The 21,549-nt window shown below is 43.8% G+C and overlaps 1 protein-coding gene across 1 annotated transcript in view; it reads right to left on the bottom strand.

Moving 5' to 3' along the window:
* The window catches only part of MAP2K6 (mitogen-activated protein kinase kinase 6), a 115,236-nt gene extending 97,782 nt beyond the window's left edge, over nt 1–17,454 (bottom strand). The window contains exon 1 of the mRNA XM_007073444.3: nt 17,173–17,454. Within this exon, the coding sequence (XP_007073506.2) occupies nt 17,173–17,188 (16 nt within the window). The 5' untranslated portion in view covers nt 17,189–17,454. The remainder of the gene's footprint in view (nt 1–17,172) is intronic.
* Between the last annotated feature and the right edge of the window lie 4,095 nt (nt 17,455–21,549).

Genomic DNA, 21,549 nt, shown 5'->3' with positions numbered 1-21,549 from the left:
GGGACGTAGATGCATAGTTGAGTCTAAAATGCAAAATTATATTAATCTAGCTGCTGGAAGAAACCCTCTCCCAGTACTACTCTGTACTCTGTATCTGAGTCAGGCAATGAACGCCTTCGGACCTGTAAGGCCTTCCCTCCCTCAGCCCCTGCCTTTTTCTCCGACATCATCTCTCACTGCTCTGGCAGATGACCCCCTACATCCCGATCACCCAGAGCTTGAGGATGTCCGGACACCTTCTAGCTCCTTACACTGCCCCACAGACCAGGGCTGAAGGCGCTTGGACTCCCCACCCCAATCTCCGACTCTCCCAGTCATTTGCAGGATTGAAGCAGACAGGGGCGTCTGGGTGGCTCAGTCGGTAAAGCGTCCGACTTCAGCTCAGGTCATGATCTCGCGGTTTGTGGGTTCGAGCCCCGCGTCGGGCTCTGCGCTGACAGCTCAGAGCCTGGAGCCTGCTTCCCATGCTGTGACTCCCTCTCTCTCTGCCCCTCCCAGGCTCATGCTCTGTCTCTCTCTGTCAATAATAAACAAACGTTAAAAATTAAAAAAAAAAAAAAAACACATAAAAAAAAAAAAAGATCGAAGCAGACAAATCGCCCTTCCTTTGAGCTATCATTAAATCACAACCGTCGGCACACCCATCTGTTCCCCATTAGAATGTGAGCTTCTTGAGAGTAGGAATCATCTCTCCGCATGCTTCCTGGTGCCTAGCCGTGAACCACACAGTGAAGCATCTAATAAACGTTCAGAGAATGAATAAATGGATGGACGGCTGCATGCATGATTGAACCAGACCCATTCAATCATCTGATGCCCCGCTGAACAAACAGAGGTTCTGATTTCTACTGTGCCCAGCGCTCTTGTTTATTTTTTATCTTTAAGCCTCGGGGGTTAGTTTCTGTCTTTATAGGAAGAGTGTAAGGGCTCCCCAGAGAGCCAAAGGTTGGCTCTGTGTCAGGATGCAGCTGGGATGCTAAGAGCTATCCGGGTGTGGGCGTCGGAGATCTGTCTCCAGATCTAGTTTGCCATCACCTCGGCCTTTCCAATCACTTATTTAATCTTTCTCAGTCATACTTGCTTCATCTATAAAATGAGGTGTGCAACCTACATGAGGTCTAAGGTCTTTGCTAGATGTAACCTCCCATGCCTGGAAACTCGCGACATCTTGCCAGGAATCCATTGCCCAAACTCTCTGTACCACACACTTGGGCCATTGTCACGTCATCAGAATATTAATCCTATGTTTCTCACTTAGCCATCAGAGACAGCACCAGCGTGTCTTTTCTGTGCTGTTCTTTCAGTTCAAGGGCAGGGACTCAGTCTGTCCAGCAGATGGTATTATTGTATTGCTCCTTTCGCTGCCTCTTATAAAGGCAAACCCGTCACAGAACAAAGGACGGCCCAGAGGGTCTGAGTCTCTGCCACTCACAAGAGAAGATGAGAGAATCTGAGGTGACGCATCCCCTTCCTCATTAACCAAGTCCCTTATTATTAAGAGTCTGCACACTTACAGGGCGCCTGGGTGGCTCAGTCGGTTAAGCGTCCGACTTCGGCTCAGATCACCATCTCGCAGTGCATGAGTTCGAGCCCCGCATCGGGCTCTGTGCTGATGGCTCAGGGTCTGGAGCCTGCTTCCGATTCTGTGACTCCCTCTCTCTCTGCCCGTCCCTACTCACGCTCTGTCCTGTCTCTCTAAAAATAAATGAACGTTAAAAAAAATTTTTTTAAGAGTATGCACATTTATAATGCCTTTTTTATTAAAAGGAGGACTGAAACACCACAGGTCACAATACTGTCAAAGCTCCACTCAAGTTAAAGCCTAGGTGGCCATGTTCATTGTTTTCATTTTCTCTTGCAGTTCCTTCCTGAGTGCTTAATTAGGTCAGTCCATTTTTCTCTGTCTTACTTATGCCTACAGATAACCCGTTCTTATGGCAGCTCTGGGTAGCAGTGGGCCTCACGCTTACCCGCTACGTCCGCGGAGAGGGACACCTGAACTCAGAGCCAGCAAACCCAACAACTACCCTTCATGACAGTCATCATTTTCTTTTGCAAGATAGAGAATTCAAACTCGGCCCAGAGACTGTCACTAATCAAAGAATGGCAGGTAAACTACAAAGTTGCACAGATGAGTCTGCAGGGGAAAACAGTAAAGACTCTCCAAGAAAAAACAGAAAGAGGGTGCCTTCAAAGAGACAGCAAGCAGAGAATCAGAAAATGTATTTCGTAGTTCCTACCGGGCTTGGCAGTATCTCCTACAGGTGGATTCAATGAAACCCTCCCTAAGAAAGACATTTTGACTTGGGGCATGTAGGTGGCTCAGTTGGTTGAATGTCCAACGTCAGCTCAGGTCATGATCTCACAGCTCGTGGGTTCAAGCCCCGCATCGGGCTCTGTGCTGATGGCTCAGAGCCTGGAGCCTGCTTCCGATTCTGTGTCTCCCTCTCTCTCTGCCCCTCCCCCTTTCTCCAAAATAAATAAACATTAAAAAAATTTTTTTTCAAAGACATCTTGACTTGAGGTAAAATCAAACACAAAGACACAAACACCTACCCGTATTTGTAATCATCCCATCTATGGGTCTATATCCATTCTTCCTGGGTCATAAGCATCTTCCTTCCCATTAACATTATTGCTCTGTCTTTATAACCTATTACATATCAGGTAGGTATCTGTAACTGAAGTGATTCCTTTATTATTCCTTTGCCATGGCAGTTACATAGTGAAAAACATGAACTTTGGAATTCAAATGAACCAGATTCAAACCCCAGCTGTGCAAGCACAAACTCTCTGATCTTGGGCAAGTTGTTAATCCCGCGTTCCGAGTCGCTTTGTAAAACGGGGATCCTTTTACCCACCTCTCAGGTTTTGAAGAAAAATTAGAGCTGATCCGCAAAGTGCTCATCACAGAGCCTCGCACACAGTAGGCATGCCAGCATGACTAGTTCTTACCGGATATGGATTCTCAAGACAGAAATGCAGGATCCAAGGGAACAAGAATCGGACCAGTTTCTCGACCCTGCCCCACTGCTTCGGCAAACATGGGGTCTCTCCACCCCTCCTGACATAGTTTTAGGACAGAAGAACACACAAGCTCTCCTCCAACACCGAACACGTCTTCCTCCCAGCTTCGCCTTGGAATGGGAGACCGTGCTCACCCCCTAACCTGAGACAGAAAACCAGTAGCTGGCTTCTGTCTATAGACCCAGGGGCCTGACAGTCCAGCTGATTCACTAGTTCCTGTTTTCCTCTCACTCTGTTGGTCCCACTTAGAGCTGCGCGCAGGTACTCGACGTGGAGATAAGTCTGGGCTCGTTTCAGACAAGCCCCAACCTAGTTTCTACTGCTCTTTTTCCGCGTCTCCTTCTACCCCCTACCTCCACAGGCTTTGTGTGAGTGCATCACACAACAGCCAGGGGAATCAAGACGGCTTCCAAAACTGCAAGAAACAGGTGAAGTGCATCGCTTATTTCCGATATGCAGGGTGAACACGGGAGGAAACACACACACACACATTCCTGCCTGAATTCTGCACCCTGGTTTCTTGGACCCGTTCCCTCTCTGATCCCTGTTTTCCAGCTGATCTCCCTGCTTATTATTTCTTTCTTCCTTTTTCATGTTGACTCACCGGATACTTGACTTTCTGCCTCACTTCTGCTGCCCACCTGTCCTTCTGCCACTCGGATCGTCTGTCTCAGGACCATCCACCTGGCTGGGAGGGATGCCTTCTCTTTCCGTGGCTCTTTTCTGGGGTGCTCCCCCCATACCTGAAGCAAGCCACCATCAACACCCTGGCAGAGCAATGTGACAGATAATGGACATCTGTTCTTTTTTTCTCTCTTCATTTTTTTTTTACTATTTATTTTTGAGAGAGAGACAGCGCATGAGTGGGGGAGGGGCAGAGAGCGAGGGAGACACAGAATCAGAAGCAGGCTCCAGGCTCTGAGCTATCAGCACACAGCCCGAAGTAGGGCTTGAACTCACAGACTGCGAGATCATGACCTGATCTGAAGTTGGATGCTTAGCCAACTGAGCCACCCAGATGCCCCAATGGACATCTGTTCTAAGCCAGGAAAGTTCCTTCTTCCCACTGACCTTACCCCCCGATCACTTCACACAACCACCCCTGACAATTTCATCTCATATTGTCCCCTCCCACCCAAGCTGATCCTGGTATTTTTATCCATGATTTTATGTGAAACATACTCTGACCACAGTAAGAAAATAAAGCTATTAACGCCAGTAAGTATACAGAGAGTTGAAAACACCTTTTGTTAACAATCAATATTTAAGAGCTCGGTAACACCCAGTAGTACACTTTTTGTTTTGTTTTGTTTAAAGGCTTACAAGCCTTTTCTAAAAATAAGCTTTGCCTGGCTACAGATCCTTGGTTCTTACTCACTCTCATTCCCTCTTAAGCTTTATTCCATGCGGACTAGAACCATTTGTTACAAAGGGAAGGGTGCCCTCTTCTCTCTAACCTCCAAACACCATCTCTGTATCTCTCTATCCATGAAAGCTGCCTGTGACAGCCACTAAAAGTGTTTAGTAGAATTCCCTCTAAACATGAGTTACGTTTTGGAAATCAATACGGCAACAGCATGTGTGTGTGCGTGTGTGTGCGTGTGCGTGAGCACGCATGTTTTCCAATTTAACACCCCCTGATTTAGAAGCATCCAGTCTGTCATTAACAATAGAAAATCAGAAGAAAGAGCAGGTAGTTTGCTCACGGACCAGATGGCAAGCCTCTTGTTTCACTCGCTTATTCTCCTGAGAAGAACCACACTGAAAGTTCCATTGTACCAGTTTGAGGTCTTCCCTCTACCAACTGCTTCCTTCGTCTTTTCAGGTTAAGTTATAGTCTTCACCTTCCTTGGTGTCCTCATTGTGGCTTGAACCAAAACTTACGTGCAGATCACAGGGAGTGGCACGTGGGTGCCGACATGTTTATCTTCCCACGTTATGGCCTGAACTGTGTGTCCCCCCCCCCAAATTACTATGTTGAAGTCTTAACCCCTGGTTCCTCAGAATATAACCTTACTTGAAAATAGGGTCATTGTATATATCATGAGTTAAGATGAGGTCACATGAGATTAAGGTGGGTCCCTCATCCAATATGACCAGTGTCCTATCTAGGGGCACCTGGATGGCTCAGTCAGGTAAGTGTCTGGCTCTTGGTTTTGGCTCGGGTCATGATCTCACAGTTCGTGGGTTCGAGCCCAGCATTGGGCTCTGTGCTGATGGTGTAGAGCCTGCTTGGGATTCTCTCTCTGTCCCTCTCTCTCTGCCCCTCCCTTGCTCTCTCTGTCTCTCTCTCTCTCAAAAATAAAGAAATAAAAACTTTAAAAAAGGTGGGGGGTGGGGTGCTTAGACACAGGCACGCACACAGGGAGAACACCACGTGGGCACAAAGGCATAGATCTGGGTGATGCTTCTACAAGCCTACGAGGAATGTCACAGAGCGTCAGCTAACCACCAGAAGCTAGGAGAAGAGCTCAGCCCCCAGAAGGAGCAATCCTGCCACCACCTTGACCTCAGACTTCTGGCCTCCAGAGCTCTGAGACAATAAGTTCCTATTGGGTAAGCCACCCGATTGGTGTTTATTGTTCTGGTAGCCCTAGAAAATGAATACATCCCACCAGACTGTGTGCTTCTTGAAGGGAGAGATGGAATTCTATTCATCTTTGTATTCATACAGCACAGTGTAAGGCGCAGACAACTTAATTGTTCAACGTTTGTCAAATTCAACCCAGAAATATATGGTCCTCGGCACCCCCAGCCCTCTCGACCATCCCCGACCCCCTACTCAACCAGCACTGACTCTCTTGTCCTTAGATCACATCAAAAAAAATTGAAATTGGGGAAGGGGAAAAGTTATTCTAACCCTAATGTAAGAGGGAAATGTTATTCTAACACTAATGGATCAAGAGCTCTCAATCTCATTTTCCAATCAATTCCAGAATTAAATTTGCAATTTTGTCTTCTACTTTACCTATAACAATGGAGGCTCCTTCAGGAACAAAGCCCCAAGCATGAAGACTTGGCAAGCCATCGAATGAGATGCTATAGCTGTCAGGTCCTATCACCTGGCTGGGTCACACGTGCTCTTTAACCGCACAGCGAAGTGAGGCAAAAAGTGCCCCGTGTCCTTCCTGGTCCCGGCTGGGAGTGAGTCAGCCTGCCCACCTTACCCACTCTACTGACCCTGACTTGAATGAGGTCATGGAGGAGAAAGAAAGTGACTGAGCACGAGTTACACTAAGAAGCAGCCTACTATGGGCTCCAGAGCTATAGGTCACTATGTTTTTTAAGCCAATATAATGAAAGACAAGTGAATTTAACCTATCCATTATTTCAATCTCTTTATATTTTAAATGGAATTTTTCTGAAATTAAAAATCACACACACACACACACACACACACACATTTATGGACTCGCTTGCCAGTATCCAATATCATGCGAGAGAGAGTAAATTCAGAAACACATTCAACAGTTTCCTCCTCCTTAACTGACTGCTGATGATTCTAGAAAAAGGAAAAGCACTAAGAAATGGAAAAGGCAGGTTGGCAGGTTATAAAAAATGAAAATTACAGCTGTGGCCATGCTCTGGAAAATATTCCCTGACTTAGCTAGATGTTGATTATTGAACCAACAGCTTGCTTATATAATTACAGTGTGCCTATAAACCCAGGTGATATGATATACTTGTTTAACTATTAACCTCTGGATTTCCTGGAGTTTCCACAATCTAAAGGGAAAAAAACTGAAAGTATGAGATATGATATACTCCATTTATTAACTTATTGTGATCGTAAGTAATAATGACAGCATATCGCTTGGTAAGAAAAAGGAAGTTCTTAGAAAACACAAGTGAGGTCTTTTAAGTTTCAGAGATTTTGCTAGGGCATCTTTTTTTTATTCCAAGGAACTGTTTTGCCTAGAGAACCTTCTACTGGTGCCCCCGGATCCTTCAAATCAAGATTCCTTTCTCCATCCCACCTTTGGATCTAGGGCACAATCTCCTCATCAACTCTGAAATTCATGTCGACACCTGCACGCTCATTGTAAATATTTCCCCGCTCTCCCTCTCGTCCCTAGGACCTCCCGACTCACACTCTCTCTTCTGAGCATATCTAGGATTCTAGCTTCTGTTCTACACATTTCTACACGTGTCTTACGTCCTACTAGACTAGAAGCTTCTTAAGGCTAGAGAGAAAGGAAGAGGGGAGCAAATTTATGTTCATAGTGAGATTGCTATAGCAAAATGCCTCAAACCCAGCAGTGTACTCAATAAATATTTGTTGAATAACTGAATGCCACGCACCAGCCAAAACACATGACGTACATTACCTTGTTTAATTTTCATAACAATCCTGAGAATGAGTGTCAGCCTCTCCATTTAGCTGGTAAGGAAGCTGAAGTTGGACAGGAAGTAGGTTTTTCAAGGCTCATAGCTAGTAAGCAGAGCAGAGGGGGATGCATTTCTGTCCAGTCCCACCTAGCACAATGTCTTAAATGGTACCACAGATCCAAAATTTACTGGTTGGATTGACCTGGGCAAGCCCCTTATCCAAGTTCTCTCTTTAGGTATGCTCAGAGTCTCCAGGCTTATGTTTTTCAAATAGCAACAGAGTTTGGGGAGCATGAAGGAGTAAATAAAGCGGGAGAATATGCTTGGAAAGATTTCAAAGAGCACAGAGAGGCCGTTTCTGCACACTCGCTCCAAAATAATTCCCATACTCTTGACCATTGTTCCCATTGGTTGGTTCTTCAGATACTCGCCTTACCCTTATCTCTAACTCATTCCCCCCATGTGGGACTGGTGCAGGGAGAATCGAGGAAGGGAGTAAATAACTTGTCACTCAACATCCAGACCATCTATTCCCATGGCTTCCGCATGGGATCTTGGGAAACCGCTGAAACATAGGTATGACTGTCCTGCTTTGGCAGGAGAGGAAGCAGAGGGAGAATTCAGTGGTTTAAGGGAAATTCACTCCCCACTCCCCCAGCTGCCTCCTCTACCACAAAAAGAGAGAATTCTAATTTCTTCCACACCATCCAGTACAAGAGGAAAGCAGTGGAAATGTAGTTCACTCACAGTTTCAAGGAAACAACACTTGTTACATGTACACAGAAATAACCAGGAATACAGGAAATCACTAAGCCACCAAGGGGTGACAGCATGCCTCTACCTAGCTGGAGCACCAAGGTTCTTACTACTATTTTAAAAAATTTAACTTAGATGTGCAGGGAAACACCTAAAGTTTGGATCTGCTTGGTTACAGCCTGTAAGACAGCTAATGGCATCAATATTCATTACTGATGTTTAACATTAACGTCCTGTCTCTACAGACCAGTATCTATCAGTAGACCAGTTGCAACCAGCTTCCTTCTGCCAGTGGGTACTTTGTACTTGGAATTCAACCTCAACACTCAGAATGAGTCAGACTTGGTATCGACCATGATCAACAGAGGCTTAAAGGGACGTGTTATAAGGAACCTCGATATAGACAGACATAGGTCAGCCCCTCCTAATTACCATACCTAGCCCTGGTGTATACAGATTCCCATGGAATCCACTCATGTTTTCTTGAGTGGGCAAAATTCCCCAAACAAAATGTTTCCACCAACGTGTCTTCTGGGTAATGGGTTCACAAATTTATTATGGGGTGACAACTCAAGTGGACTGGCCAGGAGCTCGGGTTCTAGTATCAGACAGACCGTGATGAAAGCTACCTCTCTGCCACTGATACACTTGCCATCTAAGGCAAGTTCCTTGTCCTCTCCGGCCTCAGTTTGCTCAGGCACAAAATGGGGCGTCACCTCAGCAGACCCTAGTCAGGGGAGAATGACATCCTTCGCATCCATGGTAAGATGTAGGATGCTAGGATGCTAGAAATTCTAGCACTCCCCTGTATGTGACTTAGACTTCCCTCATTCTGGATATGGTAGACAAATCTGGGCTCATCCTACTGAAGCTACTCTGGGTCCATCCCCATGTCTCCCCATCGAATCTGGAGACATGACGTTCCCTTCATTCTCCCAGGGCCTACCAGGATCTTCCTTCTTCCCCACAAAATACCCACCATCTAAGCGACTTTGTAAGCAAAAGGGTGCTCATTCCCCAAACAAAACTGTCCACCCACGGGTTGGGGGAGTTACTATGATAAAACAGCTCCAACCTTTGCAGGAAATGATAAGCAGAAAGCTCTCTGGGTAAGATGGAGGCGATCTGACTATGGAGGGAGTCAGGTTTCCATCTTCTCTCCACACTGAAGAAACGGTGGCCCTCCTGGGCTGGGCCATGATAATAATCAAGAAAACCAGGCAGTGGTGATAGAGGAATTATTTTTACCTTATTTGCTTTTTAAACAAAATGTGAGATCAGGAAGAGGAGAAGGAAGGGACCAGGGGAAGAACAAATGAACAGCTTCTCAATGGGAGGGAATATAAAGAAAAGAAATCTAAAGCAAACAGGAAGAGCAGAGCTAAGGGGAAAGGACCCCAGGATGGGCTGCCGGAGACTGGTGGCTCAGTTTGGCGGAAATGAGCAATGGCCTACAAATCTCATAACCAGGAGAAGCACCACTCAGACATTTCCTGTGGGCTGGGCCCCAGAGACTGCTGGCGCAGTAGTTGCCCAGGTTAACAACTTCCAATGAAATGCCAAAGAGGAATGTAATATGGAAGCCTCATCACGAAAAGATTCCATTACTTGATTGAATAAAGTCATACAGGGCAAGGTCAGCGAACGTTTTTTTTGAAAAGGGCCAAATAGTAACTATTTTTGGCTATGTGGGACATACCATCCCCATCATTACTATTCAGCGCTGCCATTGTTGGGGGGAGAGAAGTCATGGACAACATACAAATGCATGAGCATAGCTGTGTCTTAATAAAACTTTATTTGTAAACACTGACTGTGAATTTTATATAATTTTCACATGTCATGTAATGTTACTCTTTGAGGTTGTTTTTCCCAATTATTTAAAAATGTGCAGGGGCACCTGGGTGGCTCAGTTGGTTCAGTATCCAGCTTCAACTTAGGTCATGATCTCATAGTCCGTGGGTTCGAGCCCCATGTCGGGCTCCATGCTGTGCGGAACCTGCTTGGGATTTTCTCTCTCCCATTCTCTCTGCCCTCCCTCCCCCCACCCCTTACACTCTCTCCTCTCTCACTCTCTCTCTCTCTCTCTCTCTCAAAATGAATAAATAAACTTAAAAAAAAATTTTAACGTGCAAACCATTTTAGCTCACAGGCTATACTTAAACATAGGTGGGGCTAAAGTCTGCAACTACCCTGATCATGAGCATGGGCCCTGTGGTCAGACAGGCTTGGCTTTGCATCCTGTCTCTGCCATGTACTGGTTATCCAGCCAGCAGCAAGTTGGTTAGCTCACCTGAGCCTCAGTTTCCCCATTTGTGAATTAACAATAATAGTATCTATCCCCAGAGGATTTATATGAAGTTCAGAAGCATAACACTCAAAAAGCAACTCACATTGTAACCTGAAAATCGTTTCAGGGCGGAAAGAGGAGTTATACGAGCTGCATATCAAACTGTATAGACCAGCTCAGGACAGGCAGACTCTATGAGGACACAGGGCGGAAAACAAGTCCCAGGGGCGGCAGCGACAGTGGCGGTGGGCTAGGAGGAGGTGGAGAATTGTCACATTGGGGGGTTGTCCGTGCAGAGTTCCCTGTTTTCTCATAGGGCAGCCAGCTGTTAAAAACTTTCAGATGATCTCTGACAACCCTTCAGAGGCTCAAGCGCTGAGGTAATTTACAAACAGCTCCTGAAACCAGCACAGAATGGAGGAATTCACTCTATCCCACTGGAGTCTTTAGACGACGCATCTTAGTTCGGCATATTTTTAAAAGAAAAAGTTAGCCAAGGATCAGGCAACCTCTAAAGCTGTCCAGAGGACACAGGTAGGAGAAATGACACTTCTTTGGCCATCTAAGTTGCTAAGTATGCTATTCTTGCATTCATACAGCAAAGCTGTAGTGGAAATATGAATGCAAACAAGGAAGCACAGGGAGAAAATTGCATTATACTTTAATTCCAAACCTGTTATGAAATGTGGGGGGAAATTATAAAGATCCCCACTGACGAAGAATACTTTAACTGTCAGACATTTATGGAGCGCTTCCTATTATAAGCACAATGCAAAACAAGTTGGAAATGCAACAGAGGTACAAGAAGAGATGTTTGCTCCCCACTAGGGGCTTTCAGAGATTGTCCATAAAAGGCAAATAACAATTACAGTGGTTAAAACTTGCAGCTGTATGGTGTAAGCACTGGGAATTAAAATGAGAGTATTTGCAAAATATCCCCTGGCAGAGACTTGGTAAGAAGCCCCACCACCATGATACAAATGGATCACCATTTCTTGGGTTTGGAAAAAGAACCCCTGCTGTTTGAGCTGTAAAGCTGCCCTGCTCTTTGCCAGCCTGCTCCCCACAAAAACAAGCAAAACCAAAAAAAAAAAAAAAAAAGTGAAAAATGCTAAAGATTCTGAAGAAACAAATGCTTGATAAATGTGGATTAGTAGTGTTTGGGTGTTGTTTAGTGAAAAGGACTTTCGGACATTGAATCCGGAGACATGAAGTTCCACCTCTCGCTCTGTCTACAAGCAAATCACTTTCTCTCAAAGCCTCAGCTTGCTCATTTGTAAAATGAGATGATTGGACCATAAAACTCCGTTTGTAGCTCGTAGCTCTAATTTCGATCACTGAATATCAGCGTGCATAACGTCTTTACTAAAGAAGGCTGTGATAAGATGATGTTGTGATTGACACATAATTTGGGAGGTCATCAAGGTTGACCCCAGCCTTAATTCTTCTAACAAATCTCATAAGCCAAAGTCAACCACCTTTTATGATGCACATGATTGCATATGAAGCTCAAAAAATAATAATAATAATAATAATAATAATAATAAGGCAATTATTCTGCAACAGTGCCTAGAACACAGCCAGGTGCTGTGTAAGAATTATTTACAAAACTAAAGAAAAGCTACTTTGGCCTGTAGAGATTAACTGAAAATGCAGAAATGTCCAGAAGCAAGTTATTTCCCAGACTGGAATTTTAATCAGATCATTACATTTTTCTTAACATTTTCATACAGGTCTGGATAGCTATAGAAAGTATAACAAAATGAATTTATGAAATATGTGATGTTTACTTAAATTCAAGTTAAAATTAAAATTAGAACTCACCAAGATATTAAACTACTTTTTTTCTTTTTCTTTTTTTTAACATAATTCACTGTGAAATTGTCTGACGCAGTGTGTAAAGTGGGCTCTTGGTTTTGGGGGTAGATTCCCGTGGTTCATCGCTTACATACAACACCTAGTGCTCATACCAACATAATTGAGACACATAGGATCCAACTCTCAACCCGTGATTACCTAAGTTTTGCAATTTTGGAATGTTCTGGACTAACTCTAGAAATAATTTGACCCCCAAATTAAAAGTTGAAGATACATTTTATGAGAAAAAAAAATTCAAACACATAAAACACAAATGTCAAAAAAAGGGGAACATCCAACTCCTTTTTTTTTTTTTACTAAAAAACACAACTGACCATCAAGTGTTAACTAACACCTTTTATCAAATTGACAAAGATTTTTTTTTTTTTTTTTTTTCAAATTGTGATACCTGTAGGATGAAGGAAAGTAGCCATAGCCTTTCTGGAGAGCAGTTGATTTGGCATAATGTACCATGATGTTTAAACCAGAGAATGCACACTCCCAACCTCTGGTGGGGATAAGAATTCGTGTTAGCTCTCTGGAGGGCAATTTGGCAGTATGTCCATGCCCTCTGACCTAGCATTTCCATTTCTAGGAATTCATTTTAAAGACATAATTGGGCAAATGTACAAAGATGCATGTTCATGGTATTCCTTGCATTTTGTTTATAGCTGCATAAAAGAAAGAAAAAAATGGAACTCTGTGAAAGCCCAAACTGGAGATTAATTAAATAGCTACATTCTTACAAATTAAAATAAGCAATTATTTAAAAGAATGGGATAACTGTGTGGAAATGTAGAAAGATAGCCAAGATAGAAGGAGGAGTATAAAGCAAGTTGCTGAGTATCATATAGAGCGTGTAACAGAGCGTGTAAAATAGCACCTATGTGTGTGCATATAAGTATGGATGGATGGATGTACAAATGCAAAGAGATGCTTACCAGAAAGTTAACGGTAATTAGCTCTGGACGGGGTGACTCCAAGTGGTCTTTATTTTCTTATTATGAAATTCTCTTTGGCTTGAAATTTCTTTCAATGAGCATATATCATTTTTATAATAATTAGCTATTTTTAAAAGGTGGAATAGAAAACGACAATGGGGAAAAATCCACTATCTAGAACCTGGAATTTAGTCTGAGAACATAATATACAGAATAACGTACCCACTGGGGCGACCATCATGGCAACCTCATAGTATTGAAAATTAATAAACAAGAAGGTTCTGTTGAAATAAATAAAATAGAACTGAATATTATGAATGCAGAAAAATATTCATTCACTTGGAAATAGTCGTCAGTGTAAGGTAAGTGAAACAAAAGGCAACTAAGTAGATATTAGCTTCATATACATTGTAGCTTTGTTCAGACACCTACACACAGAGTAGGAAAAAAAAGTTCAAAGGGATATATGCCAAAATGTATACTGTGGTCACCTGTGATTATTTTCTTTTTCTTTATTTTCAAATGTTTCTATAATGAACAAATATTATTTGTGTACTTTTTTCTGTTGGTTTAAAAGTATTCCTTATAGATTCTTTCAGATATTAAAAAAAAAAACAACGGAAGGTAGTTCCAATATTACAGATCTCAGCCCTTTTCTTCCATCATTTATTTTCCACCAAGAGACCCCCTCAAAGGCCCTGCAGCTAATATACAGCGTCCTGTGAAATGCTGAATGCCACACCAATACAAAACAAGCTTAGGAAACTCAAGGTAGCTATTCTGATTTTGTGTCCTGAGATGGACGAGGTTATAAAACATACTGGCTCAGATTACAGGCTAAGCATGACAAGTCTGTCTGGTACAACCTAACAAAGGAATTTACACAGAATGAGAAATTTACACATTTCATTTCCCAGGGTGGGATGAATTACAGAAGAAAAGAACCCATAGGAGTGCCTGCCACTCTCCTACATGCTTCTGAGATTGTGCCTTACGTGCATTTCTCACGACATGATTTACCTATTACTGTCTTACACTAAGGTAAACTAACATTTTTAAAAGGTGAAAAGAGGGAGAAGTGAGAAAGAGGGTATTTCCAACACAGTCAAACTTTTTGTATATTTTCAGGTGAACTGGGAGATGCCAGACCGCCCGACCTCCCTCTCTCCCTTCCTCCCTGAAATCATCATGGCTTAATAACAATAGTGTCTCTCTCCCGGGTAATGCAGAGGACACATTTTTCCTGTAGCCTGTCTTCCTGTAAAGTGCAGGAATCCCTGCCCTCTCTGGGTGCCCTTCCTGTTCACTTACATTTCAGATTTCCTCAAAAGGCATTCTACCACTTTAATATTTGAAAAAATGTCAGCTCAACCCCAGACAGCTAATATAAACAAGCTGAAAAGCATACCACCTAAAGTTACAACTGTGGAAAACAAAATTTCTTTTTAAGAAATTCTTTCTCGGAATCTGACTGCCGGTAAGGCTGGAAAGAAGCAGCCCAGTTATTCCAGCTCCCAGGGACTCTATAATTCCTTTGCCTCTGCTGTGCCTTAAATTAGAGGTCTGTGAAACCGAATTATAGTGATCTAGAAAGTTCGTAAGGGTCCTTTGAGTTGAACGTGTTGTTAAACTCTTCAATACTCTGAGGTTGTGTCCACCTTTCACTTCTGCCTCCCATTCCATTTGGTTATAGTATTACAAAGCAGTTTGGTATTGCGAAAAATGTCTTGGCCATTCGAGAATACCATGGCTGAATTAGGCCAATTCCACACTTAAAAGTCCAGGCCAAGGCTCCTATACCGCTTCTGAAATGATCGTCCACTTCTATCGATCTTTTGCTTTTTGGACGGGAACCTCACGTTCACACCAGATGCACCTTCCAAAGAGGGCCCGATGCTGGAAACCATGTGGCTAACTAGGAGCCAACCTGAAGAACCACCCGAATCCCATCTACAGTGGGCGCTCTCAGAATGGAAGCATGTCATGCTAATACCTTTCATTTTCCCAACGCAGAAACTTGCTCTGCTAGGACAGAGATATCTTAGGAGTGAGCCAAAAAGAAAAAAGAAAAGAAAGAAAAGGAAGGGTAACCTGATTTACTTTGGACCCTAAGGTCCAAAGATAAGATCACCATAATGCCGTCTTCTTCATGAAATCTTCCTATCTCCCAAAGAGATCACTGCCATCTCTAAACTCCAACTGGGCCATTTCTTTTCACTATCTATGCAATTATCTTGTAGTATCATGATTTGCATACATGCTTTCTAAATGGTAAGTTCCTTGAAGGAAACAAGTACATTTTAAATATTTTTGTATGCCTCCAAATACTGTGTAATACATATATATATATATATATATATATATATATTTATATATTACATACACATACGTGAATACACACACACACACACACACACACACACACATTTATACATACATTAACTGAACTGAATGAATGAGTATATACCACATACAAAGTAACTAGATGCCAGCTCCTTAGTACATCAAAGCATGGCATGCCCATTCTAAGCTGTTATTTCTCTGCTCAGGAGATTGTAGGTTTTCCTTCTATTAAGGAACCTCTGTCCTTCATAATGCCAAATCCTAGGTTCTTCAGCACTCTGAGCTTTCCAGATTCCCACTCTCCCCTAATGGTCAAGGAAAACACAGCCCTACTTCGAACTCTTATGAACATAGATCACTTCCTTCTTGGTCTGAGATGTAGGATTCCCATCAGGTAGAATTAAAAGGCGGTTCAACAACTCCAAAAACATGGCAGAAAGCTCACAAGACACTTTAATTTCACCAGGTCTTCCCCATGCATGTGGTGTCCGTGGTAGCCTCACTCACCTGTACCTAACTCACCTCCTCCTCCCATACATTCTCATATGGCATATGCTTTCTCTACGGTGAAGAAAGATTTGCTCTGAAACAAGTGACTTAGGGTCCTAGTGGCACCTGCCAGCACCCTCTCGGCTCTCTGATGCCATGTCAGGAATTTTTTTTAATCCCCTCCCCAATATAACATTAAGCCTGCAAAATACAACTGCATTAAAAAAAAAAAATTAAGAAAAAGAAAAAAAAATTTAAAACCACCATAACCCTGAATCTCTGACCTTTTATAGCTGACTAAATAGATGCAGGTACACACTCAAAAGATTTCATTGATTTTCAGTGAAACGGCGCAGTCCCCCCACGTTGGTGTAATGCTTACAAGTACAGTTTTTCTCCCCATATTTTCCCCTGAGATGCAAAGCATCTCTCAAATGGGGAGACATAAAACATGTATGTCCTCACTGCTGCTTCAAAATACTGCGAGCCAATAAGCAGTTGGTGCACGGTGCAAAATCTCAGAAGAGAAAGACCTTCTTGTCTGGGTTGTTGTTTTTTTTTTTGGTAACATGCTATCATTCACACTTCACCTTTACTTCCTTTAAAAATCAAAAGTTGCTTAATGTTCAAAGCGGTATCAATGGAAATTTAGGTAAAAACTGGCACCGCAACGGTTTATTCCCAAAGGAATATAAGATTACATTAATTTCCTACTAGTTTAACTCAACTTTTACCTTTCATCTTCACCTACAGACTTTTTAAAAGTTTGTATTCCTGTTGCACATAAAATTACTTACAATGTGCGTGCATACTAAAGAATTTTACAATTATATAAAGCACTGCACATTTAGACGCTACCAACCTGCTCTATCTCTCCTGACTGTGCAAAAGGCAAAAAGAGCTCAGTAATCCTAGCAGAAGAATGCAAATAACGTCAATGCACAGCTGAACTGCAAGCCCTGCCTTACAGGAACTCTCTGTGTCTGCAAAAAAAAGACACATACTAAACAGGAAATGCAACTGAGCTGTGGAAAACCTCAAACTTAAAAATGCAATCGCCAGGCGAAAATTGCATCCATGCATTCATAAATGCATGCACAACCCTTTGCATTTTTGCAAGTAATGCAAATAGGCTCTTACCTTTCGACTGAGACATTTTCCCCTTTCCTTTGATGGGGGAGGGGAGCACAAAAGACTTTGCCTTGCTTCTCTTCTGTAGCTAGTTTTGCAACAAAGATGCAAGCTGCAGGCGTGCAATCTTCATGCAAGTGGAGTTTCTCTTGACCGATGCAGCAGATGGACTTTCAGGGAATCAAGATGGAAATGCACACCTTGCAAAACAGACTGGAAAGTGATTTTTCCCCCAGTTGCAACGTTAGGGAAGGCTGTGCTGCAGCTACATGATGGGCCAGGGCTGGCAGCTAAAAGCTCCAAACTTGGAACTGAGTATCTTAGTGCGCAGACGTCCTTCCTGCGAAGGGCGCGGGGGCCGCTGGGTAATGTAGTTCCGAGCAGAGTCCACGGGGCTCTGATTTAAGGAAACGTGGTCTCTTGGGTCGCCGAGCGAGATGACTGGGTGCGCCCAGATAAACAAGTCAGACACGCTGTCGGTAGTAAAGGATGGGCCCAAAACGGCAGGGCCAAGGCGAAGGAGCATTTTTGTTACCGAAAAGCCCCTGAAGCAATAATTGAAGAACATTAGGTTAGCTGAAAAGCATTTGGCTCGCTGAGAAGGTCGGCTTGGGTGTTTTGTGTTTGCAGGGCAGCACCTGTTGTAATGTCCCTGCCTGTAGACGTTTTACCCCCCACACCTCCATTTTTTAAACATTTTTCTCGCATGGAGAATTGGTTGGTGATTTGGCCGGCTAGAGGTAAGATTACCTTTGCAACTGCAGAGAAAATATAAAAGTTGTATTAAGAAATGATCCAGGCCGGTTACTTTCAAGGAACCTGAAAATCAGTGGGGGTGGGCAGGAATGGGAGGGGATAGTTCTCATTTCTTGAAGGGTTAAAGAGGAAGTTCTGCCTTTTATGTGTCACAACTGACTTTATCAAAGTTAAAATGTTTAGATGCTTTTTCTCACCTGGTGGAGGAGGAAAGTCCCCGGTCTACCCGAGAAAGTGGGTGGTAGTCTAAAATTAACCAAACCAGATATCCTGAATTTATTCAACAAAATTAACAAGTATCTGTTGAGCTCCTGGGATGGGCCAGGCACCTCTCTGGGGCCTTGGGTCATCCCTTTGTCCTGTATTGCTCATGGCTAGGGGGTGGGCATCAACTTGGTAGAGCCACCCCTCTCCCAAGGAAGCCAGAGATGCACAGAATGATTCCATGCAAAGAAGGGAACTGAGGGGAGGGCACATGGGCTGAAATGAGCCCGGGCATCTACTTCCCGGAGTAGACCAGACTCAGAAGTGTGCTTTCAACACGGAGAGGGAGAAGTTGAGGAGTTAAGGCTGCTGAGGTGTGAACCACAGGCAATAAAGAGAGGATGACAGCCTAATCAGGAGACACTAAGGATACTACGTTGCCTCGTACCATAAAACCTTGGTTTGCCAACGTAATTCGTTTTAGAAACGTGCTTGTAATCCAAAGCGCTTGTATGTCAAAGCGAATTTCAAGAACCATTGGCTCAGTTGTGATCATGTGACATCCAGCCTCGCTTACTGCCGCTATTGCAAGACACTGCTTGTTTTTCAGTTACAATTTATTAGAAATGTTTGCTCATCTGGCAAACACTTCGCAAAACAAGTTGCTCTCAATCCAGAGGTTGACTGGATACAAAAATGGAGGTGGACAGAATTTACAGGTGAGGACCGTCCTGGATGGTAAAGGCAGGCCTAGAGGTTTGGACTTTATCTGACAGATGCTTGGGAGGCTGTGAAAGGGTTTTAAACAGGGGCGTAACTGAATGAAAGCATTGTTTTAAGAAGGTAAATTTGCGCTCCGCAATCGCTGTTGGGTTGAAACTGGGAGAGTCTAGAGATAGGCCGGATCAGTAGTGGGAAATAAACAAGGGTACTTTGAGAGAGAATTCAGCTAGATTTGATGAGTGCTAATGAAAACTATTGCAGCTGTGTTCGGAATTCTAGGAAGCCAGGGCCTTCTGAGTAATGGATGAATCAGAGAGAAGGCCACCATGTTTAAGCTACAAGCCAGCAAATCAACTCTTAAAATACGCAATAGGTGATGCAACGAACATTAGTTTCCCTAAGTTGATTTCCTGTCCTGACATTATTGAGAATTCGTCCAGGTCACTTCATGTTCCTATTAGCTCCTGTCCCTAAGACAAAGGGATCTTCTGTCCCATGAGCAACAGCAGATTCAGGGACTTGCTAGCTCACTATCATTCATTGTCCTTCTAGGCGAATCCTTCCTCTCCCTTCCTCTCTTCCTTGCACACATCATTTGGGCACCGCGTGGCACTGGCATTTTTGCCTCCTACGTCTCCTGTAACCAAGAGGCATGTGAGTGTGCAGATCCATTTCGATGCATCCAGTTCACCTTTGCAATCATGAATGGAGTACCTGCCATGTGCCAGGCCCTGGGACAGCTACTGGACAGAGAGCGGCCCATAAACTGGCTGAGCCACATGTTTAAAAATACCAAAACGGGGGCGGCTGGCTGGCTCAGTTGGTAGATCATGCGGCTCTTGATCTCGGGGTGGTGAGTTCAAGCCCTACATTGGACTTCACTTCAGAAATAAATAACTGACTTTACTTAGAAATAAATAAATAAAAACTAATTAATTTTTTAAAATAGCAAAATGTATCATTTTCTTTTCTTTCTGGAGAAACATGTATTTTGAATTTCCGTGGGGAACTCAGCCTGTCTTTGAAGGCTTCGATTCCAGAAGGAAAAGTTCTTCTTGCCTGGGTGGTCAAAGCTTTCCTCTGCCCATAGTCCTGAGTGGCGGAAGACGTGGTACATCTGTACAGTCGTGGGCCTTTCCTCTTTTCGCCGGTCTGTGGCAGTGCTCCTGGGAAGGGAATCCCTCTCATGGCGGCATGAGGAAGTGAAAGCAAAATCTGGCACGTTGTTCGTTTATTAGTGCATTAGCTGTTTATCTTGAGGTGGTCTCTACTTCCGATGTTTCTAAAATAGCAAATGTGTTGCCTTCTCCCCCAGCTTCTAGTTACCATCAACACAACAGCAAACTCCTTGACATGGTATAATTGGCTCCTTGAGACCCGTCCCCTGCTTACCTTCTGGCTTCATTTCTCCCCCCCCCCCCCCCCCCCCCGATGTTGATGCTATAGTCAGAAGCCGGGTTCGTCTGTCCTTTCTTTAGAGACACTGATCCCTCTGCCTGGAAAGCCTTTTTTCCATTCGCGACCTAGCTTGAAAAATCAGCTTAGCTGGCATTTCCTTTGGGTCCCTTCTGTGACCTGTCACCCGATGACCGCCCTCAGCGTGAAGGAGGTGCATTCGCTAATTCTGTAGCTACAAGTACACACCCCTTTCCTGATCCTCATCACGGGGCTGACAGGTGTTCATGTACGTCTTGTCTCCTCCAGGAGCCTGAACTCCCAATGATCAGTGACTTATCTCTGCATTCCCAGTGCCGTGTATCTAGCATATAATAGGCACTCAAAGGCATACTCAAATAATGAATGCAATAAATTGGGGAAGGACTTGTCATCATGGACAGCCTGGAATAACCAGATTCCAAGGATAATAACACCTGCGGGGGGGGGGGGGGGGTACTGGAACACCTGGGAAAAGCCAAATGCTGTCAGGCCAGAGGTGTGATTCTTGGAAGGATGCCCCTAGGCTGAGTCAAACTGGCTCTGAAAGAATTATTCTAGAAGAATACGCAGGGTGGAGAAAGTGGTGGGGATAGGGTGTCTCAACCGGAGGTGATTTTGCCCCCACCCCCACCCCCACCTTCTCCCCACAGCCCAGAGACATTGGGCAATGCCTGGAGAGACATTTTTGGTTGTTACAACCAGGGGTTGAGGGTGGCATCTAGTGGGTAGAGATCAGGGATGCTGGTAGTCCTACTACAAAGCACAGGAAACCTCTCGTAACCAAGAATTATCCAGTCCAAACATCAGTTAGGGCTGAGTTTGAGAAACACTGTTGCATGGTTAACACCTTGAGAAGTTACTGACGTTCTATTTTTAAGCTAATTAAAAATCTCATTAAAGTTAATGAGATTTGGGGCGCCTGGGTGGCTCAGTTGGTTGAGCGTCCAACTTCAACTCAGGTCATGATCTCACAGTTCGTGGGTTCGAGCCCCGCATCAGGCTCTGTGCTGACCGCTTGCTCAGAGCCTGGAGCCTGCTTCAGATTCTGTATGTCCTTCTCTCTCTGCCCCTCTCCCGCTCATACTTTGTCTCACTCTGTTTCTCAAAAATAAATAAATGTAAAAAAAAAAATTAAAAAAATAAATAAAGTTAATGAGATTTGGTAAGAGTAACTTCTGATGTGAGGAAACCACTAGAATCTAAGAGATGTGGGTTCTAGTCCTGGATGTAGAAAAAGGTAGCTGTGGTTCCTAAGGCAAGTCACTT

Source organism: Panthera tigris, chromosome E1 (genome assembly GCF_018350195.1).
Source record: "Panthera tigris isolate Pti1 chromosome E1, P.tigris_Pti1_mat1.1, whole genome shotgun sequence".
Lineage (NCBI taxonomy): Eukaryota > Metazoa > Chordata > Mammalia > Carnivora > Felidae > Panthera > Panthera tigris.
This window is presented reverse-complemented; position numbering and strand designations above follow the sequence as displayed.